The 25,627-nt window shown below is 40.5% G+C and overlaps 1 protein-coding gene across 5 annotated transcripts in view; it reads left to right on the top strand.

The window, feature by feature from the left end:
- The window catches only part of TNS3 (tensin 3), a 241,639-nt gene that overhangs the window by 43,316 nt on the left and 172,696 nt on the right, over nucleotides 1-25,627 (top strand). For 4 of the 5 annotated variants that reach the window (XM_069809298.1, XM_069809301.1, XM_069809300.1 and 1 more), the window contains exons 2-3: nucleotides 6,074-6,118; nucleotides 20,637-20,748. In XM_069809298.1, the coding sequence (XP_069665399.1) occupies nucleotides 6,074-6,118; nucleotides 20,637-20,748 (157 nt within the window). The remainder of the gene's footprint in view (nucleotides 1-6,073; nucleotides 6,119-20,636; nucleotides 20,749-25,627) is intronic. The other variant, XM_069809303.1, reaches the window with a different exon arrangement.

Genomic DNA, 25,627 nt, shown 5'->3' on the forward strand with positions numbered 1-25,627 from the left:
CAAAATTTTTCACTTCATTGTACTTGAAGTGGTAAGGGAAATGAAGCATGTGTACAGAGCAAATAAAAGTTTTCTATGAGTCATTAGCTATCTTTTGACAGCTCTCTGAAGAGTGGTGAACTTGCTCCATTTATTTCTTAATGACACTAAATTGGGCACCGGTTTCACTTGTTTACCATGGCCATGAAATTTGCTGTATATGCTAATAGATTTGGGAGTTTCAATTCAAGTAATTCTGACTTACTGTATTCAGAACTGAAGTTCTCCTGCACTTTCTGAAAGAAAGTGTTACACTCACGTGAAGATTTGAGTGCAACTTCAATGTGATATGGCTCATATAATGACTTACTTCAGGTGTAGATGTAGTTAAGAAATCTAATGATTGGGAAAAGCATGAATTCAACTGACTGAGGTTACAGGAATACAAACTGAGGATTTCACAGATTCAGGCACGTTGCCTAGAGGCACAGACAATTTCCTAGGTATTGTAATTATTGCTGAGCAGCATTCAGCAAGAGAAAAAGTATTCAAGAGAGAGGTGGTCAGTGGGAAAGCAGAGATAAAATGAAAATACTCCTGCTTAAAAGTGGTATGAAAAGGCCTAGAGAAGAAAGGAAAGAGCATTTCTGGGGTGATATTTTCAACCTGCACAGGTCTTTGAATATAGAGTTCCTGGGAAATGCAACAGTTGAGATCGCTTTGGGGCCAGAGAGTCTACATATGCTGTTTTGCCTTTGTGTTGACAGAAATTAAGAATTGGCAGACCTGAGTTATGTTTTGTTTAACCCAGACTGTTCTGTACTTCAGGAGTAGAAGGAGCATTTTGTGATTCTGTTTTGGCTCTTTTAGTTATTTGTCTCTTCCTAGGAATCAAGATTTAATTTTTAGGGTGAGGTATTTGTAAAGAATAAATTGGGGGCGTGTGGGGCAATGACAGATGAACTTTACACATACAGACTTCAGCAAGATACTCTGAAGAGTAATATATTATTTGGCTATAAGGTCTATACCAGGTGGTGAAGCACTTCAAGATGCTTTTTGTATTTCTCTTTGTTATTTGTAGTTGAATAATTTTTTTAAGGTTTGCTGTATTCTATTAGTTACCCTTGTTGTAGCAACAAGATTATGATTAATCGTGAATAGTTGTATATAAATTTGTTTCCTATCCAAATGACTGAATCTTTCCAAAAAGGAAAGAGAAATATACTAGCTCACTGAAGAAAAAACCAAACCTTTTCTTCTATTAATTCTGGTGCTCATATACACAGCAGTGCTTCCAAAAAATGTGATAGGATTTTAGAAACCAGTCCTCTGAGTACCTCCTCTTTTATTGCTAGCTTTCTTTGTAAGTGTAGTGAAACTGGATTACTGCTGACATATCAAGTATGTTCATGCACAAATATATTAACCTTCCTTCCCATCTGTTACATTATATGTTACTGTGGTATCTGGACAGTTTACATGCCTTCTCAAAGTTACTTAGCTGCACATCATCCCAGTCTTAAAAATACTGGTATCTCCGTTTTTGGCATTTCCAAGATCAAAATGGCGGGATGGTAGCTGAAATGGTTTGTGTGTTAGCTCCCTTTTATCTAATTTTGTGTATAGTCTCTCTGCAGAGGAGGCAGTGGCAGACTTGTGAGCGGTAATGAAATGAGAGAACTTCAAAGCCCAGGGATGGATTTAGCAGGTGGAATTTGAAAGTAAAGCCCCTGTTCCCAGTTCATCACTTCCTTCCTACTAACACTGCCTGGCACAACTTGTGTTGTTTCATGTGTTGTTGGAGCAACTGATGCTGCTTGTCAGTGAGCCATGTCGTTCTGTACGTGGCAATTTCCCAAATTATATACTCTTCAGTATAGTGGAGCTGATGGATGTAACGTGGGTGATAGCAGGATAGATTTGCTTGTAAACTCCCAGTGTCATTGCCTCCTCAACCTGGCCAGTGTTCGGATGTGGTGAGAATCTGCTGTATTAATGTTACTCTTGCAGCTCATACCAACGCCATCAGCTACTAGGTTTCCTGTTTGTAACACTTCTTGCGAAAAATGGGAATTTTGACACTTCTGTAGGAGTGAAACTGGGCCGTTTATGCTAAGACTGAACTTCTTTAGGCTTTTTGGGGGACAAATGTAGCTTTATTTTGTCCATAGTTTAGCAGAAAAAGAATCTCTTCAGGCCTTTTCCAAATCATGGTAGTTTTCAGCTTCCCTAAAAGGAAGATTTAGAAGAGTTTGACATCACAGATGCCCTTTTGACATCTAACTAAGGTATTGTGTAAAATACGTTTGAGCAGTGGCAGCTCAAATGTGAACAATATCCTGGAAATACTAGAAGAACTACCTGTCATAATGCATATATTTGCTTTTCCTAATATCTTTAGCTTCTCCCATTCACTTTTTCCTGTTTATAAAGCAAATTTGCTTCAAAGGGTCTGGATGATAAATATTACTTTTGCTGTGTTAGCATTTGGAAGGGACAGTCATATCTCGGTGTAAGTACCATTTCCAACCTGAACCTGCAGTGAATTTTTTTGTTGAAGCATAGTATCATTGTTTGATAGACAATGGGGATAAAATTGTCTCAGCTATCTGTGTGTGCACGTCTGGGGACGGAGGGGGAAGACCATACTCTTTAAAAGAGAAAAAGAGGGTGTATGTATTCTGGGGAGTATCATATTAATCTGAAAGAACTAGATGCATTCTTTGAGCTTGACTTTTTGCTCTGGGAGGGACTGGGGGGACGTAGTGTGTGTGTGTGTGTGTGTGTGTGTGTGTCGGGGGCGGGGGGGAGGTGGTGAACATTCCTGGAGGGGATTAATTTTGAGGTGACTCAAACAGACACTTTGATCCTTTCCATCTGCAGGTTGGCTTGTTTTAGCTTGTTAATATATGGATAGCAAATTCCCTCCTTCCTTTTATGTTTGGAAAATTGCTCATAGCCCACACATGGCTCTGTAATTGGGGAGAGATTGTTCATTCTTGCCTGCAGGAAGACATTTCTCTGTCTGCTGAGCTGGAGTTCCAGACTAGATAGAGGGAATGCAAGAAAAACGTAGGTGGGGAGCAGGGCTACACAACTCATTATTTAAGCTATGATTCTTGAAGAAATGGCCACTAATCTGTCTGTGTTTGCATCCAGAACACCATGTATTCCGCAGGATGAGGGAAGTAAAATTGCTCAGTAGCGCTCTCAGCCTCCCCTCTGCCTCAGCGTGTAACGCTGTCATTGCCTGTAGGACATAGATACTGCGTAGAAGCCTCAGTGAGTTTAGGAAAGTTTTCTTCATTGATAATCTGCAATAGTTAAACACGAGCATCATCAGGTTTTCTTGTTTATTTCAACTTCAGATATCTTAAATACAAGTAGGAATGGTTGTAAGTATGTAAGTGACATGAAAGTAGACAAGGGTTTGGTGATATCAAGTATTATGCTCTGTTTCTCAACCAAACTTATTAAAGATGGTTAAACTTGTGTTCTGTTGAACTCCTATTGTCCTGCCTCCTCTCAAGTTGCTCTTTTAAGTCAAGATTTTCCAAAGGTATCAGGATTTTCTTCACACTGGATTTTCTCAGAATTCTGCCTGGGTGCTTATCCTGCAGGTAAGATAGCACTGGTCAGGTTACAGAGAGATTTGATCTCCTACCTCTTCCCCCACGCCAGAAGATGCCTTGGAAAGGTTTGTGTGTGCGCATGTGTCGTTTGGAACTTTTTGTCTCTGTGAGGGTATATCATGACACAAGTGAAGATTTTATTTCTTGTTCAAGATAGAAAATAGCAGCACGTAACAGCCAGATTCCTGGCATTAGCTTATAGTATTATTTAGTGGAATTTTTCCCTGTGTTGTTTCTACATCTACATGTAGAGATCTTAGGGGCTTGCTTTGGCTTGGAGTGTTGCAGTTCTCTCTCTGAATATTTAAGGTCTCTCTGAATTTTGTTCATAAATGTGATTGACCAAGGGGTCTGGCCACATTCCAGGATGAATAATTGAAGTCTGTCCTCAGTTTTGATTAGATGCAACACTATTCCCTTGTCTCTCTGCTTTTGTAGTTGGTGGCTCACTCTGGCTGCTTTGGGGTCCTGAGGAAAGAGTACAAGGACTCTTCTCACCCACGTCACAGAGGCCTTTTTAAAAGAAACTCTGGGGGCAATTTAATCCCCCTGAACTCAAGGTGACTTTTTGTCACCCGCTGGAGGCTAGGCCTCTGCTAGCAGGAGTTTGTGCATTTGAGGTTAAATTTGAGTAAACCAAGTAAAGCGTGGGGTTTTTTTATGTCTGAGAGGTCTTGCACTTCCATAGGTGATACGGTACTGTTTAAAAAAAGAAAAAAAAAGATCGACAAATCCCACCATTTTACAGGAGCATTAAGTGGTTCCTAATGACTGAATTGCTTTCTTAATAAATGTCTCATCAGCTTTTGTTCATGACTAAAGCGAGTTGAGTGAGTGAAAGAAAACTAACTGTGTAATAGCTGCAAAAATGAGTTTTTTTGAGAACTTTGTTAGATATCAGGACTTTTGATATGAGGATCTGTGGAGATCCTTGGAGGATGACTGCATGTTGCCGTCTCTGGAATTATTTGCTTCTAGATTTAGATAGATCAGTCAACAGCGAAGAGGAAGTCGTAGCATAGGTCACAATGTGAGTAAGCACTGTTGTAGGTTATAAGCTACACAAGCTCCTGTTGGCTGTAATGCTTGGAAATTATGGCTGCTATAAATAATGGCATAGTTGGACAACTGTAAATGTAAGCCTAAATTCCAGGTGGTCTGATTCTGCTAGAAATTTTCACTTAGATGACCTTGCAGGATCACCTTTCCCGCCTGGGACTGGGGTCACTGGAACACTGAGTTGCATGAATCAAATCTTAATCTCAGTTCAGGGAGCCTTACGTTTGAGGAATACCTCACATAAACTGAAAGTCTATAAGCTGTCCTCTCCTTTTCATGGAGGACATTCCTGTGACCACATTCAGTCACAGACAGACAGTTAAACACAGAGGGAGAGTAATAGAAAGATCTTAAATTTTCTGCAAAATGTCATTATGACAAGACACTTCATTTAGTCTGAAGGCATCTGTCTGTACATGCAGCACATGCAAGCAGCAAGAACAAAAAGGGCATTTCTATGTTGTTACACAGGTATTATACAATTAATATCTTGTGTATATGTGCATGTTTTGCATGGAAAAGATTGAATTTGTCGTGCTTGAGTGTGTAGAGTACAGTAGTTCAGGTTACTAACCCAGGGTTTGGTTTGGCTTAACTTTAAAGGATTTTATCACTTGTTCTAAGAAAAAAATACTAAGCGCCACCCTTTATTTGCTTGCAAAACGATATTTCTTTGTTCAGAAATATCTGCGCTGGTATTGGTGTCTTTACTACCTGTTCTGTCAGCAGTAAATTTTGATTTCTGCAGCTCAGGTTGCTATTGTGCATAAATACAACACGCTGGTGGTTGTGGGGGGGACTGTGTGGGGACAGGTTGGAGTCTCATGGGCGCATGGTGACCATGGCCTGTTAGCTTGCTCAAGGTGGTGAAAGAATAACTGAACAGTTTCTATAAAGTGAAAAGATGGAAAATTAATTGCAGCTAGGGGAAGGTGACAACTACAGTCAATTTAGTAATAAGCTGTGAATTGAACTTAATCTGAACTGAAAACTGGTTTGAACAGTTATTTGGCATTTTGCTTTCCTCTATGCCCCCCCCCCCCCCGTTAAACTCAGTGCAGAGCGAGACTGGAAGAACTTCTGGAAGAAATCCCAGTCCCAGTGGGATTTAAAACAGGACTGAAATGAAAAGTTGCCTTGATCCTCTGGTAATAATATTGGGAAGGTTTTTCAGATGCTTTGGGAAACATTTATATTGCTTACTTAACTGTTGTTTGATGTACAGAGGAGAAATGGGTATACTTAGAGCACACCCATGTGGCCATGTAGGGGTTAAATGCTATTTAAAAATTGTTTTAATGGGGGGGGAAAAGGTTTCTAATTGTAGTGAAGTATTTTTGGAATTTGCCCTGTCAGTTAGTAATATTTCACTAATTAAAGCAACCCTTTGTTTAAACCAGGCTGACAACAGTTCGTCTGGAGATTTGGCTGGTGGACAAACCAAGGTATGTTCATTCCTCAGTGATTCAACCCGTTTTATATGCTGATGTTTCTGAAGTAGTGCTTTTAACTTGGAAGAAGGTAATCACATCTGTGAATTCCTTGTGGTTTCTCTGCTACTGAGGGTTGCAGCCTATAAACAATTTTATTGCCTTAAAGCCTTGTGTGTAATGAAAATTAACAAATAAAACAAGCAAACAGGCTCTAGGCTCTTCATGGCTGGAGGCATCAGGTTTGTTTGAATGGCAAAATTAAGGGATTATAAATTTTTGCTGAAAGAACGCTAGCAAGAGCCAATTGTTCTCTGTTTCACTTGTTCCCTTTCTCTTGTATATGCTCTTGCTTGGGAGAACAGTGTATGTTCTGACTGTGGTTTGGTCAATAAGGCTTTATGGGTTTGTGGAAAAGTGGGTTCTCGTTTGGGAATTGTACATTTGCTGTAAAGGAGAGGGAAAGAGCTGCAGTGATATATAGTGTCAGGTTGAACAACAAAGACTGAAAATTTAACAGGTTTTGCTGCCCTGAACTGCGTTATATGAGGAAAGTCACATAATACTAAAAAGCCACATACAAATCTTGAATAGCTAACTGTACACTTGCACGTTGTATTTGCCCAATGCTGCGGTATCGCTGATTGCACTTAGTTGCTTGGTTTTGTCAAATGACTTGCTGCTTGTGAAGAAGCCTACTTTGCCAGATCAAAGATCTTGAAAGAGTAAAACTTCTGACCGTTGTGGCATTTTGAGTGAAATCTGTTGAGTGATGCGTACCTGCTGACTAATACTTTTGGCTAGACTGAGTCTTGGTAGCTTTCTTTTGAAAGATTACCTCTTCTTCATTAATAGACATTCAGAGATACATGTCAAGTCTTGAAAAAACAGTATTTATGTCTTCTCTTCACAACATTTATAAAAATACAAACTTGCAGATCTGCCTCGTCAACAGATCTGCAAACAAGCATGTCCAAGCAGTGAAGATACTTCAGAAGTTCTATTCGATTTCAGTAGCAGTATTGATATACTACATGATGTGCTCCGTAATAATGAAGAACATACTGGAACAATTGGATGTCAGAACCAGGATGAGACTTTGAAATGAGTGTTCTCTAGTCTCACTTGTATTTTGTTGTCCCATGAAATTATTTCAGGTTTTGGCAATTGTACCATGGGACTGTTACTCTTGGCAATTGCTGTGATCTAGAAATTTGCTTTATTTGAAGAATCTGTGCTAGGAATGCTGTGGTTTTGGTTTGTTTTTTTTTTTTTCCTGGGGGGCGGAGGGAGCAGTAACTTGTGATAATGAATTAAATTCTCTAAAAGTGCAAGAAAATAAATCTGAGCTACAATAGAGTGAAAATTACAAATGCTTTAAAGGAAATTGTCATTGTTCTGAGAGAAGGGGGAGAGAACAGATTACTTTTCCATTGTGCTAATATGAAGGTACCCTTGGTGCAACAGACAAGAGAATGGAAACCAAAGAACCCTGATAAGGTGATACTGATGCAATGGGAGAGTATTTGATAAGAAGAGTAAGGGTTTGTGGAGCTTCCTGGTCATTAGAAGGAAGAATTTAGGGTTTCAGGTGGATTCTTGGGGCCTTTAAAAAGGATCATGAAAGTCAAGTTCAACATACGTTTTAGTGAGTTTTTCTGTATTCACTGTGATAAGAGACCCTGATTTTAGTGCCAGGGAAATAACTGGGATAGTTATTTGGAAATTGGAAGTGAATAGTTATTTTGCGCTACAAGGAAGGACCAGGTCAGTTAAGTAACAGTTGCATTTCATGTAATTGTTTTTTTCAATGTAATAGTTTAACTATTTGTCCTTGGGTGAGTGAGCAAGTTAATCAGCTACAGAGCAGGCACTGTATAATAACTTTATAAATGTCTATTGTGTTTGATTTCCACAAGAGCTTTAGATCTTGTAGCTGAATGTGATCCTTGTGCTTAAGCCATTTTACATTATCCTGGTTCATTCACATGGCAGAGGAGAGGAATTGAAGTTCCAAGCCTCAGGCCAGTAGCAACAAATCTTTTCCTGGCTGGGTGGGAGCACACAGGGCTCCCAGTTACTAGCAGCCTGCACTAGTCAGTGACCAGAATTGAAGTCATTTGTCAAGATGGCTATTTTCTTGTGTTCCTACTAGAGGTTAACGTGTGAATGGGAATAGCTAATCGGAAAGGTGGAGACTGTCCAGACGGGCAGGCAAGGGTGTTATCCTATCTCCAGGCTGGGATTGAAGTGACTTTGAAAATGGTTACAATAATAAGGTGGGGGTAAGGGTAACTTAATTCAAATTTTTTTAGGTATAAAATTCTGCAGTTCAGCAGAAGTGGGTGTAATTATGATGATGAGCTTGCTATAGATGCATTCTTTTACTGTAACATGGTATGCTTTGCTGTTGAATTTTTCTTATTCTCAGAGCTGCAGGCCAAACATCAGAATGCATATGTGAACTGAACATTATATAATTTAATACATTTACTGTGAGTTCCTCTCAAAGGCAAAGCTCGAATCTGACAGGGCGAGTGCTTTCTCTTTCTGTATGGCAAAGCGTGGCTGCATCTTGTGCTAGACATGTCTGCCAGAGCCTGAACAGCCTGTTTTCCATAGTACTGCTTCAGGTACCGGAGTGGAAAGGATGGTTAGAGCTGGAAGCAGCGTGAGAATCAGAAGAGGAGCCTTATTTTGCTGTTTGCCACAGTGACCAATGTATCTGTTGCCATCAGGCTAACCTTGATTCCTCCATAGCATTTTTTAAATAGTTGTGCTTCATGAAAGTGGTGTTGTAGTACGAATCATAGGTTTAACCAGGAAGTTTTGACACTGTTGCTTGGGTGTTTGGGTTTTTTTGTTTGTTTTTTTTTTTTCTTTTTGTGTGTTGTTCATGTTCTTCAGTAAAAATACGAACCTACCTAGTACTAGCCTTTGCTCTCTCAAAGTTTCCTCTGATTTGCCTGTTAGGGCTTAGGTGAGTGCAGACTCCGTACAATATCATCTGTGGTTAGTAGCAATATGGGAACATGATTGAGACTTTCTGATTTGGTATACTGTTATCACATGATAAACGCTTTGAGAGATGTGTTCAGAGTGGTCGGTACAACTGATCTGGTAATAAGAGAGGAAAATAAATAGAAGGTATGCAAAATCTACAGTTGCAAGTACAATGTTTTTCATCAGCTTGTGTTCCCATAGATTCATCTGACAAGACCACACAGGAACATCAGGAAAAATACAAAATAAATGGCTAACCACAAGTTGTCTGCTGTCCGATGAAAGTAATGAAATTACATCCTGGAGCAGGGTTGTTGAGTAAACATTTCTGATTTTTGGAGTGGCACTCACATTATCCTATAAGAATTTTTTGTAGAAGTCTGTGTAATACTAGTTTTGGTTCTGTTTCCTGAAAATGGTTGATTATAACTTGATGGGGGGCGGGGGGGAAGGCAAAGTTTCAGTAAAATAGCAACAAAAAAGTGAAACTAGATGTTATGAAAGAAAGGAAGTGCCACCCAAAAATGCACAATGAAGATTTTTATGTTCCACATTGGGTTCTCCCCCACTTCTTAAATTACTGAATACAAAATTCTGTATGCCAAAAATTTTGGATCTGCAGGTTTAATGAAGTGCAGAAAATGTGCCTATTTTAAGTTGTTTTATAAAAGGTATTGGTTTAGATTACTGATTGGAACAGTCTTAACTGTATGAAGTAAGATAACTTTATAAAATGAAGAAATAGTTAAGGACATAATTCCAGTCATACACACACAGAGAGTGCTGTTTTCTATATGAGTTACTATCATTAGTGGAGATGTTAATCTGTATGGAATTGCATGTTTAATTAGAGCTGTTTACATACTGAACCAGGAGTGTTTGGAATACTATTGCTTCTGGCTAGGGGAATAAATGGAAGTACATACTTTGGGGTGGGGAGCATAGGTGTTGAGTGAAGGTGTTCTGGCCACAGATGCTGGTCTGCACTACGTTCCCTGCTTAGTGTAACTCTAGCCTTTCAAAGTACAATGGCCAGGTAGACTTCACGGAGTCATTAATACTGTCTGTGTCAGTAGATCCCAAGAGCCACACTGACAGCCTGGGTTGAAATAAAGTAGTGTGTGGGGAGAGGAGGAGACTGAACTGAAGTTGCCATTTTTCCATCCTACTGAATCACCTTTAATGACATTTTCGCGTAGACTTGGAAAACATGTTATTTTCTATTTCTTGAAGATTGAGTGACATTACAGAAGGCAGATCCTGACTGATGACTGATACCTCCCTGATATATGTACTTTCAGTGTGCATGCTTCCTTAGGACAGCACCTGCTAAATGCATGTGTATATGAAGTGTGCAACTATCAGCTTGCTTACCTGTGTGTATTTCTAGCCTGGATGCTGACTTTCTCTGGAGGATAGGGGGGAAACAGAAGATATGTCTGAAAGGTAGCTGTGCTGACAGAGTACCTGCATGAACTTGAAGTGCCAAATTGAGTATGTATTAGCGTAGCACACCTGTCTCAAGTAGGATTGTGAGGGTAAGAAGCAAAGCTCAAGCTGTGTAGCAAAATTAGCCTGTAAGGAATTGCTAAAATTATTCACTGCATTAGTAGTATTAGTATTAATAATATTTCTTCCATTTCTCAGTGACTGATTTACTGAGATGCATCTTCATCCCTCTCAGCTGTTTTTCCTGGGCAGTGTTCTGGCACACAGCTGCTGCTGTCTGTCCTTGCTCTAGCCTGGGTCTGACCTCTTCTTTTGCTTCTGCTCTCCCTTTCTCCACTTGCTTTGCAGATTTTGGTAACTTCCCTGGTTGTTTTTGGTGTTGTGTGGGGTTTTTTGTTGTTGTTTTGTTTTTGTTTTTGTTTTTTTTAATATCTGGTTTGTTCTTATCATACCAGAAATTGTTTACTATGAGACATAGCTCTTGATAGCTCTCTGGTGTTTGTCCTTGTAACTAACTGCATCATGTCATAGGAGGGTTAGTTTGTGCATTGCTGCAGTCCTTTGTCTATTTGCTGCTTTTGTAAACAGGTTCCTTAGGGACTGTCAGGACAGAGGGAGGAAATGTGCATAGAAGCATGTACTTTGCATGTACATCATTTTTGTGTACCTGCAAGAATTCATCTGCAGTGGAAGGAGATTTGATTAGAGATTCTAGGTGAAGATGATTTTAAAAAAAAATAAAATTTAACTGTCAGCGTGTCAAGGGTAGACACCTGATGTCTCTGAATTTTTACTTTTGTTATGCCCTTCAACATTTTTTTCTGTGAACTGAAGATAAACCAGGTATATTCAGAAATAGCCTTTTCCCCCCTGTTATTTAAAGATGTGAGTTCTAGTCTTCAGATGTCTAGTTCTGAATATGTGGGAGTTCCAGTCTTCATGTAATAAAAGCAGTGTTGTAGCCTCAGAGATGTCAAGGCCAGTTCATTTAACAAAAAAAGAAAAAAGCCATTGACAAACACTGAGCTTTCATGATGCACATAGTCCTTTGCTGCTTTCAGACGTTTCCTTTGTACAGTATTTTCCCACACAGAACAAAGTGTCGGTTTGCCAATGAGATGAGGATGAAAAAGACAAGTTTTCCAGTGTCTGAAGTAATGATTGTCTTAATGGACTTTCCATCTGTCTCCTAATTGCTTTTCCACCAATACAGATTCACGTGCAGTGGAGAAGTGAAGGTGGTGAAACAAAAATGCAAAGAGTTGATGAAATTGAAAAATGTGAGAGCTGCTGCTATTTTACATTACGAGTGAGGAGTGACCACAGGCCCCCCTGGTTTGTTCCTGCTGGGAGGAGAGGGGATGAACCACTGCTCTCTACAGGTGATTGATGCCTAGGGACATTTGGATGAAGGAGAGCAGTGAGGATTTGGCTGGAGAAAGGCAGCCTTCTTGCCTTTTTCCAGCCGGTGTGCTGCTCTGCCTGCATCCTGCTGGAAGGAATGTTGGGGCTGCTAACGGGCATGCACTTGGACCCCCTTAAGGTGCCGTTTTTCTTCAGCGGGTGTCACCCACCTCTAGGCAGACCTGGATCTGTTGTTTTCTGGACTGAAATCTCAGCCAGATCATAAAGGGAAGGACTTGAAACTGTCTGGGAAAACAGCAAATACGAAAAAGTTCCTGTATGTTGTTTAAAGTATTAGGTGGCCAACCACAATCTTTAAAGTGGGGAGAGAGATTTATCTGATGATCAGTCTTTTCCAAACACCTTACTCTCTTACATTACCCCTGCATCCTGTGGAAACCATCTTTCAAAGAAAACTGATACCACTTTGTCTCAAGAATTTAAAGCTTTGAGAAGAGCGTGTGCAATTCAAGATCTAGATGAAGGACCCTCCTCCAAGGTGAACTGACTACAAATGACAAATGTAAATCTATGTGGCATGAAAGCATCATACATGAGGAATAGGTCTGGTCTCTTAGAGAGGGATGAAGTTGCTGTTATGTTCAGTCGTGGCTACCTCCAGGCGGGTCACTTGATAGGGTGACTGAAGCTGCAGCCCCCTGTTCCAGAATCCTGTGGCAGACTAGGTTTGTGCTGCTGCTGCTCCTCTATTGCATCTTGTGCTGCCTTGTGTCTGTCTGGCTTTTAACTTACTAGTTCAGAGCTGTAACTGAGACAGCTAAGATGAAAAGCTTTGTGTGCGAGAGCCAGTACAATTTTCCTTTCGGCTCATGACCAATGTGTTTTTTCTGGCAGCTGGAATTAGAAGCAGCTATACCTGGAAATCTAGATCTAGAGACGCAAGTGCTAGGCTGTGTGAGTTGAATGGGCTGTGGAGCAAAACTATCCTTTTCTTTTCAACTGTTAACTTGAAACTTTGAAACTTTATATATCAGGTCCCAACAGGTATAAAAGCATGTGGTAGAAGGAGAGCATGTGCAGAAAGGGATGACTGAAATGGTTAAGAGGATGGAACGGCTGCTCTTTGGGAAGAGCCTGAAAAGACTGGGACTCTTCATTTTGGAAAATGGAGAGTTTAGGGGGAATATGATAGGGTTTTACAAAACCGTAAAGATGGTGGGTAGGTTGAACTAGGCAGAACCAGTTATGCAGTCCCACAGTGCAGAAACTAACAGGTGTCAGAACTGGTGGGCATTCACTTTAAAATGAACAAATGAAGGTACTTTAAGCAACGGGGAGTATGACCTTCTGGAACTTGCTGTATGACCTTCTGGAACTTGCTGCCGCAGAAGGTCGTGGGGCAGACAGTGCCAGCATGTTCAAAGCAGAATTTGACAACATTAGTGAAAAACAGGTCCATTAGCAGATACTGAGGATGGGTCAGGGATGGTGGACCTTCCAGCATCCCTGGTACAGCAGGAGCATGGAGGGAGCAGGACACAGAAGGGGCAGGGCTGGCTTGCTCTGTTTGAATTGTCTCCTTTTGACATGGCGATGAAATGCTTGGGTGGGTGAGATGGACAGTGTGCTGACCTAGTAAGGCATACCTTATGTTTCGATCCATATTTTCTGCAATTGGCTGTTGATGCACTGAGTAAATCCTGAATGTAGGTGCTTTGCCCATCTCTGACCTCTTTAAATCTATGTAAGTCCTGTAAGGTCATTTAGACAGAAACTTCATTTTCAGTTTTGTTTTGGAAAAGCATATAGCTTTGAAACCCTGGTACCTAGGCAGTTTTTTATTAAAACAGTGAAGACCCCTGATTTCTTTTGTCTGAGAACGACAAAGGCTTCTGCTGCTTAAAATTATAGCACCAAATATTTTCAATAAAGGGGAAAAAAGTACTCTTTTTCTGTCATTTTCTGTTATTCTTTGGCCCCTTATGCTCATACAGTAAGGCAATTTCATACTACCAAATCATAGGGTTCTTTTTCTTCTCGACATGAACTTTACTCAGCTGGTTCAATTGGACATTTTTTTCGTCACCAACATCTCCATGTGCCCTGACTTGAGTCACAAGTCAGGAGCAGACTCCACTGGGAGGGATATTGCCAGCTCAGGCTGCATGATCCTAAGTCACATCTCTCTTCTCTAGCTTGGGCTGCTTGCCTGTCTGCCTGTGAAATGCCTCAAATGAATGGGGAGTAAATGGGGTGTTTCACAAATATTCTCTTGTCTTTGCACTCCCTGTGAAGTTGTTTGGTAGTAGTAAATGGTAGCCATAGTAGTATAACTAGCTTTTTGTGTACATTTTGTTGTGTGCATAAATACATATATATGCGTGTGCTATGTCTGTCACTGCAGAAATAATCTCTGAATGTGAGTGAAACAGCCAGAAATGTCTTATTTCTGTCTGTGTAAAAATCCTTTGGTGGTTTTCACTTTTTGCCACCGTCCCATATTCTTGTTATGCGGCATGGGCTCTGCAAAATTTGTATATTCACTGGTGGTAGTTGTGTATGTACTTAAATGTGTGTGATGTGTTCAGTTAATGTCATTTGGCTAAAATACTGTGTTACTTTTAAAGCAATAATATGTTTTCCGAGAAATTATTCTCATATGGAAGAGCTGCAGAGAATCTCGTGTGTTATGGTGTTTGCTATTTCTGGAAAATTTCTCATTGTACATTCATCTTGTCCTTGCGTGAGTGAGGCTTTTGATATAATCACTTTTTATAGTTACCAAAAAGTTGTGGTCAGCTCTGTTGTTCTAAAAGCCATTGTAGAGGGTAGATGGGTAAAATCCTATTACTTGGCCTGTATGCATGGTAGACACTCTTAAATATTTTTCTGGAAATGAAACCTGCAGCAAACATGGAACACTGGTTCAGGAGTGGGAAAGTTAACAATGCTGTTTACTACAGGGAGGGAAGAGAAAAGCTCTAAACTATTTTGTGTTATCAATAATACTGTGGGCAGTCCTGTCTCATCAGTATTTGCTTCAGGAATACTAGTTACGGGGAACTGCAGGTAACCTGATGGGATTTTATTCTTTGATTTCTCCATGGGAGCTCTAAGTAACTGTGCAGAAATCATGGGACTTTTTCTGTGCAGACTTCGTGCAAGAGATGGGAGGAGAGGAAGTAGGGAGGTGACAGAAGTAACGACAAGTAACCTTAACAGAAAGGGCTGAAACGGGGTGAGTTGTCTGGCATTCCCCTCAGCTAGCTGTGCTGTTTTTTCCTTAGTAATGTGATTTATTTTTGGAGCAATCTTACAGCAATAGATACATGGCTTAGTTTTGCAAAGGTTTTTTAACTGGGGCTCAGCCTTTTCATGGAGGCTACTTTCAGTCATCCCTTATTTGAACTTTCTTTTGGACATCCCCAGTGGGCATTTCCCTAGCCCATAAAAGGTGGTGAAATACGCATTCTGCTAATACACTGCTACCCACTCCCTCCATGTATTTAAAATAATAGTCAAAAGCATTGTATCAGCCAGTGGATTTAAAGCTACCTTGGAGAGTAGAAGAATGCACAGAGACCCAGGAGACTGCAGTATTGGTTGGTAAGTTATTCAGAGAGCAGATAGGCAAAAGGGATCATATTTGCATAAGCATGGATGGGAAGTGAACAAAATGTATCTTTGCTTTATATGAATTTGCTGCTGTAATAAGAGGGTTTTTATGGGCCATGTAAAATTCAGCAGGAGTAGAGTCTGATATAGGGAAAGTTTATGGGGCTTTGCATGTATGTTTATAATTTTCTCTTAGCTGGAATACACGACATGGATTGTTACAAGTTTTGGAGATAGAGAAATAATGTACAAACAGTTTTTAGCCTTTTTTTTTTTTTCCCTCCACCTAGAGTAATGTCTGGAATTAATGATTTAATTTAAAAAGTCTTAATTGTTGAGACTTTTATTTCCTCATAAGTATAATTTAGTCACTGCCTCTGACTTTGGAGGGAACTGATTCTGTAGAAGTAATAAATGATCAGCTAAGTTTGATTATTCTTTTTTATTTTTGAGCACATATGTGAATATAGTTATACACTTTACTTGAAGATTATTTGAACGGGTTTAATTTTACAATATTTTCTTGGTTCCTTGATAAAAGATCTAAGCCCTGTGACTATCTTTGTAAAGAATGAACCATTGCAGTTTGCATAAACAATTGCAGCTTACATGTTGGAAACATGAAGTTGAAATAAACATTGCTTTGTTCTGTTCTTCATTGAATAATTAACTGTTATGATGTAGTATGGTATTTGGGAATAATACTGTGAATGCCTTTTCCATAGGTATAATGAACCAGTGTTAAGTCTCTGCCAATGAGGAATTGCTGTATCAGTATTGCCAAAACCCAAGTTGTGTGTCTTGAGTGCTTTAGTCTGTATTGGCTTAATTGAGACCTGGAGAGCTTTTTTTTTATGTAAACTGCCTTTCTCTTCTCAAAATGTTATGTGTCTCAAAAGTCTTTGACACAGTTGCTGTGAATTTTTTATCTGATGATGATCAGCATGTTGCTACATAATGAAAATACTCAGTGATGAGGAGTATTTGAAATTCATCACAGCTGAGGATGCCCAGCTAAAGATGTAAATCTTTACACAGTCTGCTGTGTTACATTGATGCAAGTCTGGGATAAACTTTCAGCTTCATTAGATTTCTGTGTGCCACAGAGAGCAGAGCATGACCAAAAATATTTCCTTGTGTGGTAAACAAAAGAGAGTTTCATAATGCTACCAGTTGAGACCAGACATAATTACAGCCTCTTCCTCGGGCAAAAACTCAAGTCTGTAACCTGTGGTTCTGCACTGTGTTCTTCCAGTTTTTGCTTCTAACAATTACATGCAGTTTAGATTCCAGTCTTGAGCCTCATGAAAGCAGCATTGCTTGCTGCCTGCCAGGGTTGCCTTCCTTCTGCTCCCCCCCCAGCTTTTTTTTTTTTGCTTTTTTTTCTCCTTTCCTTCTTTTTCCTTGGCATCTTCCTTAGTGGAGAACCACAAAAGCTGTACCAGGTGACAACAAAGAAACCTTGGTCTAGGCTCCTCTAGGTTTCGCAGTAGATTATGCAGAGTTCCTGTATAAACAGCTGCGAGTACTGAATCTCCTAAACTGTTTAACTGAATTGCTTGGAGAGCCCAGTTCCAGTAGTGGAATGTACTTGAAGTGAACAACAGGGAATAAAAAATGCATATTTTTAATTCAGATGCCAAGGCTGCATTGCAGAATATTTCCAAAATTCCGCAGAGGAAAATGATTGTTTACATTACAAATGACATGGACAGATTGACTAGCTGATCAATTAATGTCAAGCCCTACTTACACTAAACTCCAGTATCTAAACAGTGAGTTCTCGTGACAGTTGTCTTGCTTTGGAAAAGTGCAAGCATCAAAGCTTGTGAAGAAGTGTTTGGGAGGTAGAAAATAAGGAGAAGTGGGCCTAGAAACAGAATAAACTTTCTGTGAAATTTATCTGTGAATTTCTTCAAAACTGCAAGCTCTGCAAAACTGTCCTTTTCAGAGTCTCACAGACATGTCCTGTAAACTTTAGCCAGAAGTAGAAATCTGCAGGGAAGAGCGGATAAAATCTAAAATGAGAATTCTCTTTTTGTTGTCTGTATATCTAAAAGCAGAGAAGCTGCAGCAACCAGTGGAGATGATGGCATTGCTTATTTTCTTACATAAAAGAGGCAGTGGAGATGAAGGACTCTCAGCTCTTTGGGCACGATGCCTGAACCCATTATGGCACGTCCTCACATCAGATTAGTGAAGTTACCTGGATGCAGTGACACTTTTCTTTCCTCCTAGACCTTTGTTTCTTCAAAAACATCTCCCATATTTTCAAACACAAAAAGCCCAATCATGACAGAGATGTTTCGAAAATAATAAATTTATCTGTTTGCCATCAAGTGTGTTCCTACATAACATTGGAGTTTAGCTGTTCTTTTTCTTTATGCTTTACTTTTAATATGAATCATAATTCTGACAACATCTTTCTATTTTTAACCTGAAAATAGGTTGCAGATGTCAGCAGTGGGGGATTTGTGATGGGCTTCTACAGTGAGTGATTGAAGTGTCTAGTTGTATTGGGTTTGTGTGGCAAGGTTCTGGTAGCCAGGGGGTTACAGGGGTGGCTTCTGTGAGAAGCTGCTGGAAGCTTCCCCTATGTCCAACAGAGCCAATACCAGCTGGCTCTAAGACGGACCCACTGCTGGCCAAGGCCGAGCCCATCAGCGATAGTGGTAGCGCCTCTGGGAGAACATATTTAAGAAGGGAAAAAAGTTTCAGCGGGCACAGAAACTGCAGCCAGAGAGAGAAGTGAGAACATGTAAGAGAAACAGCCCTGCAGACCCCCAGGTCAGTGCAGAAGGAGGGGGAGGAGATGCTCCAGGCACCGGAGCAGAGATTCCCCTGCAGCCCGTGGGGAAGACCATGGTGAGGCAGGCTGTCCCCCTGCAGCCCAGGGAGGACCCCACGCCGGAGCAGGTGGGTGCCCGAAGGAGGCTGTGGCCCCGTGGGAATCCTGTGCTGGAGCAGGCTCCTGGCAGGACCTGTGGCCCCGTGGAGAGAGGAGCCCACGCTGGAGCAGGTTTTCTGGCAGGACTTGTGACCCCGCGGGGGACCCACGCTGGAGCAGTCTGTGCCTGAAGGACTGCAGCCCGTGGAAGGGACCCACACTGGAGCAGTTTGTGAAGAACTGCTGTCTGTGGGAAGGACCCACGTTGGAGAAGTTCGTGGAGGACTGTCTCCCGTGGGAGGGACCCCATGCTGGAGCAGGGGTAGAGTGTGAGAAGTCCTGCCCCTGAGGATGATGAAGCGGCAGAGACAATGTGTGATGAACTGACTGTAACCCCTGTTCCCTGTCCCCCTGTGCTGCTGGGGGGGGGTAGGTAGAGAATCCGGGAGTGAAGCTGTGCCTGGGAAGAAGGGAGGGGTGGAGGGAAGGTGTTTTGAGATTTGGTTTTATTTCTCATTACCCTACTCTGGTTTGATTGGCAATAAATTAAGTTAATTTACCGAAGTCGAATCTGTTATGCCATGACCGTAATTGGTGAGTGATCCTTCCCTGTCCTTATCTCGACCCACAAGCCTTTTATTATATTTTCTCTCCCCTGTCCAGCTGAGGGGGAAGTGATAGAGCGGCTTTGGTGGGCACCTGGCATCCAGCCAGGGTCAACCCACCACACTAATGAAGCATTGTAATTACAATTCAAATTTATTTCTCGGATGTTTCATCCCCTGCTTCAGCCTTTTGAGGACGTGGGCCATTCTACTATTTCTCTCACTAATTTCTGCTGATTAATACGCTTCACTGGCGGAAAGATTTTCCTGAGAGTCCAGCCTGAGTTTTATTCCTTCAGCCTAAGTAATTTCTACTGTGGTGTTTACGGAAGTATGTTAATTATCGTGGCTTTACACTGTGGGTAAGGCCAACGATGTTTCCCGAAGCTGTTCTCAAGATCAGGCTGACTGCACGTTCCCACCAGTGAGCATGGCCTCTGAGCACCCAGGCCTGCTCAGGGTGGTCAGTCGCCGCCGTTTGCGTTCCTTGGGGCTCCTCTGGCATTTCGGGTAGGCCGATGTGGAGGCAGTACTTGGAAGGCGACATTGATTTTTATGGCTGTTCCTGTGCCTGCAGAGCAGCTGTGTTGTAGACATTTTTGGAGACAGTAAACGTTTTGCCTAGAGCCGCACGTTGAGTTGCTCAATGTGTTGAGCTCCAGTTGCTCCCCATTTGCAGTGCTGACTTTAAGGACAGTATAGGGTGCAAATGTGAAATGAGGAACGTGAAGAATTCTTTGGGGAGTTTCATGGTCTGGTGAAATGTGCTTTTGTTTTCGAATAGGTAACTAATATTTCCAAAAAGTCTGCTAATGGAAGTGAAGGTTGTTACACCCTTCCAGAGGAGGTACTGACTCTCTCACAGGCTTTTGGTATCCTCCTCTGTTGTGTTACCTAAATGTTTCCTAAGTTATAGAAGCCATATAATATCCATCACATATACCATATTGACTTGTGCAGTTCTGTCCCCAGTTAGAAATTTCATTATTGCGTTACATTTTTAACATGATATTTCAGTTACTGTGACACGCTGTGGAAATACGTTACTTTAAACTAGTGCACTTTTCTTACGCATGAAAGAAGCAAAAGTGATTTTAAAGTTAGCAATCTGTGCCAAAGTCAGCTTGCTTGGATGCTTTTCATTGATTGAATGAAAAGCCTAAGCTGTCTTCTGCACCAGATGACTTAAATTGGCTATTGTGATAGGGCATTACTTATGTTATTTTTAACCAGTTTAAGCTGAACCAATGCAAGTTTTTATGTAGATAAGACCTTAGGTCAGAAGGTTGTTGGTTCATCTCATAGAGATTATTCTGTATTTCCTCTTAAAAAATAAGTCATCTGAAGTTATGATTTAAAATGTCTTGCATATCAGGACACAGACACTGCGAGAGGTTCCTCACACTCTGTCACATCCCACACCTGAGAGTGGAAAGTTTGTGTTATTCAATAAGAGTGAGGATGAGAGAGAGAGACCCAGTGCTTTGACATACTGCTATTATACTACTGACACACTACTGTTATATTTAATTTAAAATTGTCTATATTTCACTTAAAAATATGACTCAAAAGCTGAGGGAAGGTCTGATGTTATTCCCCTTGCTTTCAGCCTCAAGAAACAGCTTCAAGGTCTCACACCTTCAAAAACAAGTCTTTTAAGAAATCCAAAATTTGTGGAATCTGCAAACAAGTAATTGATAGCCAAGGCATTTCCTGCAGAGGTGAGTAACATATAATGTGCTGTTTACTTTCGTGCTGTGTAAAGGAAATCAATTTTATGTTAATGTTAAAGTTTCTAGGAATCCATGTTTCTGGAATTCCCCCTGGACTAAGTATAAATGTTACCTTGGTTTATTTCCTTCCTTTGTACAATAATGTTCCCTGCTTTTGTGGGGGAGTGGGGTGCAGTAGTAGGTAATTGGGCTTGTATAATGATGTGTTTTTATTGTTGTGCTATTCAGGCAGGTTCCAGAATAAAGCAATGCCTGTAGAGGCTCTCTGAGGAGCATGTGAGTGATGTGTGCACAGTGGGTGACAGATGCCTCTGGAATTCAGTCTCCAAATGAGGAAGTGTGTGAGCCTCATTCACTGAGGCATGAAGGTTTTCTCTGCATTAATTTGCAAAAACTCACAAGAGCAGCCATCTATTTATTTACTTTAATTTTTCCAGCTGCATTATGCTCTGTCTAATCTTTAGTCCTTCAGTCTAATCACTCACAGAAACAATAGCGAGATCGTGCTCCCGGGTGTACAGACTACAGAGACTCAGCTGCCTCTGGCATTGCTGCCTGCTCCTTACTGCTGTTTTCCCTCACTCTTCTCCCTTGCTGTGTAGAGTTGAGCGTCCTCGCCTCTTCTCCGTGGGATACCTGTGGCAGAATTAAATCTTAGGAAAGCTCAATGGGTCCTTTTCTGCAAGTTGTTCAGGGTTAGGGGTTTTGATCCCTTGTACTGGTTTAGCCTGGTTAATGTTCAACTCCTGTTACTCCATTTTAATAAAACAGTCTCTGTGCTTGCCACATGCATGGTTTACCTCCTAGTAAGAGAATGCTATTGTTTCTTCATCTGAAGCATAGTTGCTGTTTTCACTTAGAGGTGTTCATACCACTTCCCAGTTCTAGATGGATCTCCTTCTCCCCCCCCATATTCTTCAGACATCTTAGGATCCCTCTGAGGGTTTGAGAGGGAGGTGAGAGATTTGGATGTGGAAGGAATGTGGCCATGTCCTGAGCTAAGGTGCAGACTTTGCAGATAAGCAGCTAAATGTAAAATGCCTCGCTTGTTCAGCATTACAGTTATCATCATAGGAGTGGTAATTCTGTATGTATTTCTTTAACATATTTCTTCTGTCTATCCTTCTGGAGGTTGGTGCCAAAGTTGTTAGGATTTAGTTGTTTTCGACTTAGAAGAAATAGAGTTGTTGGAAGGAAGCCTGCTTAGTGAAGGAACTGCCTGAAGACCCTCTTGATCAGGTTCAGTGTAAAAAGCGCTGTAGCAGGAGAGAATCACTACTTTGAAGGGAAAGGCCTTGGGAGTGGGAACAGAAAAAAAATGTTTGCCAGTTTGCTCTGGATTTGAGTTCTCACAGCCCAGAACTGGAAGTCACAAATTCGCAAAAGCTGTGTCAGTGTGCTTACCTACCAAAGGTGCTAAGAGCTTTACCGTATGTCTTTTAAACAGGTCAGAGGTTAGGATGAGTCTGAGCAAGTTTTCCTTTTGCCCCAATGTGTAATAGCTTTGGTTCAAATACAGAAACTAACAGTACATGCCAATGTAATTTAACACCTCTTTGGCTAGCATTTATACATGGTTCAAAATATCAGGAAGAAAGCAAAATTCACATGTATTCAAACCATCAAGGAAAAAAGCTTTCAGGAAAACCAAAAAACCTGAGAAACTAAAATACAAGCAGTCCTACTGGGATCTCTCCAACACACTCCCCAAACCAATACGTTCATGGCTATGATACATCCATGTCCATATCTAAGTCTGTCTGGGGTAATTTTCTCTAGGTTTCTGGGTGCGATTTTCAGACGGAGCTCCTTGATAGTATCACACAGCCCCTTCTGCTGATGTGAGCACCAGGCAGACCCACCATCCTTCTTTGGTGCTGGTACATTTTGATTGTTAGTTGCTTGATACTTACCTGTGAGATGGGAGCACCAGGAGTTGCACAGACTGAAGTGACGACTCCAAGTAGTTCCAATTTAATAAGAACCCATTTGTATTTTAACTTACAGCATGGGCTTTATAAAGCGGACTTTTGGAAAAGATAGAACTAAAAGTTGTCTATTCCCTTGCCAGCACTGCAGTACTTGAAATGTACCCTAGTACTGCGAAACTCTATTAATATGAAGAAAAATAAACTAGCTGTTTCAGAGCCAAATCCTGATGCTGCTGCTTCTGGTAAATTCTCCCTGATGTGGCTGAATGAAAGTGAGCAAGTTGGCAATGGGGGGAGGAGAGGGAGAAGAAAAGCCTTCAGTTAAGAAGAAATAAAGTTCCTTTGTGTATTAATGAGAAAATCTTGCTTTTTAAAAGTTTCTCCTCAGAAAATAATAGCTCTTTGTACAGACTGCAGGTTCCTTCCAGACTGTAATATCTTATCAGTTAAAGGAAAGTTACATGTCAAGAGAAATGAGGGGAGGGGAAAGGCTCCAGATTGGTCACTATGTAGTATTTGCTGTTTATCTAGCAATGAATCATCTACTTGTTGTAAGAAAAAAAAGCCATAACTGGGTGTTGTGTTGGTTAGATAAGTTTTCATTAGTATGTGGCAGTCATTTTGGGGGTGTGTTGTTTAGCCCTGTCTTGCAAAATGTGTCCTTTGCTAGCAGCCAGGTCTGAATGCAGTGCCTGAAAGCTTTCTATGAAGAATGAATGATTGACTGAAAGGTATGCTTGAATGATGATGTCCCTTTGTCCTTGTATACTTCAGTCCACCTCAGGAAAGCATACTCAGTTACGGTGAATTTATTTTTAACAAGCTCTACAAAAACAGTGGAAAAAGGGAAGGCATATTTGAAGAAGGGGAAGCTCCTGGCTGTCTCCCTGCCTGGTAAGCATGCTTGCAGCTGGCTGTGTCTCTGATGTAATTCTCAATTTGAAGAAAGGACAAACAGCTGTTGATTGATTTCTACAGTAGGTGTACATTCTGCGGTAAACTGAGGACCACATGACTCCCCATGTCTCTTCAGCACTACCTCAAACTCAAATGCTTTTGAGCTCTGGTTCGATCTTTCCTGCAGTACAGTTCAATTTAATTCAGGGCTAAGCAGATATACATCCTAATCGTGCACATGCACATAGTTAGCCCAAGGGCTACAGTGTTACAAAAGCCTTTTGATTTTATATTTTTTTAAGCTACTTACCCTAGGTATTGAATATTCAGTATTTTACTTTATTTGTAAACAAGCTGTCATAATGATGTAATTTCTGTGTATTTTCCATGTGAATGTCTATTTTATTATGCATCTTTTATATATGTAAAATAGAAATTTCCTTTATATTTCTATTTTACTTTATTTTCCTTAGCTTTTTAAAATTATCATCTATCTTTGTTGTGTTGTGATCAAATGACTGTTAGTGTAGAACAGAGAGCTTTTTAGATGCTCCGAATCTTCTCAATCTCCAGAAAGTACTTTTCTGGTAATTTAAAAACTGGAGACCAGATTTGGGAAATTTGAGCAGTTTTAAATAACACAGTATTATCTTCTAGCTCTTAGAGCACTGATGGGTAAAATAAGTCTGCAGGATTGAAACACTTTATATTTCTGTTGATGAAACTCCCCTCCAGCTGATGATTAAGTTAACACGTTTAGGTGCTGCTAGGTAGGCTTTACATGCAATACAAAGCATTCTATGAACTAGATTTTGAACTTAAAGCAATTAATGTTAGTTTGAATGAACTGAGTATCTCTTTGTTAATCTAACCTAGCCATGAATGTGTTGGATTTGGAAACATGTGTTGGAGCAATCCCAGTAGGAGTGCTTGTAAAATTTTAGTTACTCGGGTTTTTTTGTTTTTCCTGAAAGCTTTTTTCCTTGATGGTTTGCCTACATATGAGTTTTACTTTCTTCCTGATATTTTGAACCGTATATGTATGCTAGCCAAAGAGGTGTTAAATTACATTGGCATGTACTGTTAGCTATATTGTGAGCAGAGAAATGCTTGCCATGGTATTGTGTGCAAGCTGAGTGTAATAAAGAATACAATTCACCTTCTTTACTTAAAATTAATCTGTATAATTTCTGTCTTGTAAGTCATGTTAACATAAGGTCTCTGGTTGGCTTCGGTACATAAGTCCTGGACTGTTTCCTTGTGCATGTTGTGTGAGTGATAGTAGAAAGTACATTTTCTCATCAAGTTACAATATCTGTGTTTAATCAAGAGCTTCCAGCTGCTTACAGATCATAGATCAGGATTTGAAGACAATTGGAGCTGGTTTTCTTCTTAAAGAATTTTGCGATTTTCCTTTCAAATTCACCTGCTTGTTTGTGATTGTGCTTGTGGTCACAGCTACTGATCCACTCCAACTAACCCAAAAAGAGATTTTGAGTTAGCTGATACAAAGAAATCTCTGTATTTAATCAAATGTTTGTTGCTTCTGGTAAGACAAAATATGTTTTTGTATTGAGACTCGTTTGGAGCTGACAAACTGTTCTTAAGGCTTGTTTGTGCATACTGTGTGTGTAAATATATGCATATTTGATATGCTAGCAGGTGGTTTTATATACTCTGTCTTTCAGGAAGTGCTAAGTTCAGTAATAACATATTAGTATCTTAATAATGTGCAAAGCACGTCTGCGGTTACAGTTCTGGCAGACAAACTAGAAAGCTAGAAACGCCAAAGGAATTTATATCCTGCTTGGGCCAGTGGCATTACAGTTGACTGTAAATGGCGAAGCATGTAATGTGTATTTGTGGGGTGGGGGTGTTTGTGTCACCCTGGTTTCCATGGAGTGATCCTTGTGAAATAAGATCCTGTATTACTAGGCGCTTATATGGGTGTATTATGACATCTATCCATCTATTGATCTTATAATACATTATATGTCAGATAGATATTAACTGGAGTTTTAACATAACTATAACATAAC

The sequence above is a fragment of the Haliaeetus albicilla genome, chromosome 21 (genome assembly GCF_947461875.1).
Source record: "Haliaeetus albicilla chromosome 21, bHalAlb1.1, whole genome shotgun sequence".
Lineage (NCBI taxonomy): Eukaryota > Metazoa > Chordata > Aves > Accipitriformes > Accipitridae > Haliaeetus > Haliaeetus albicilla.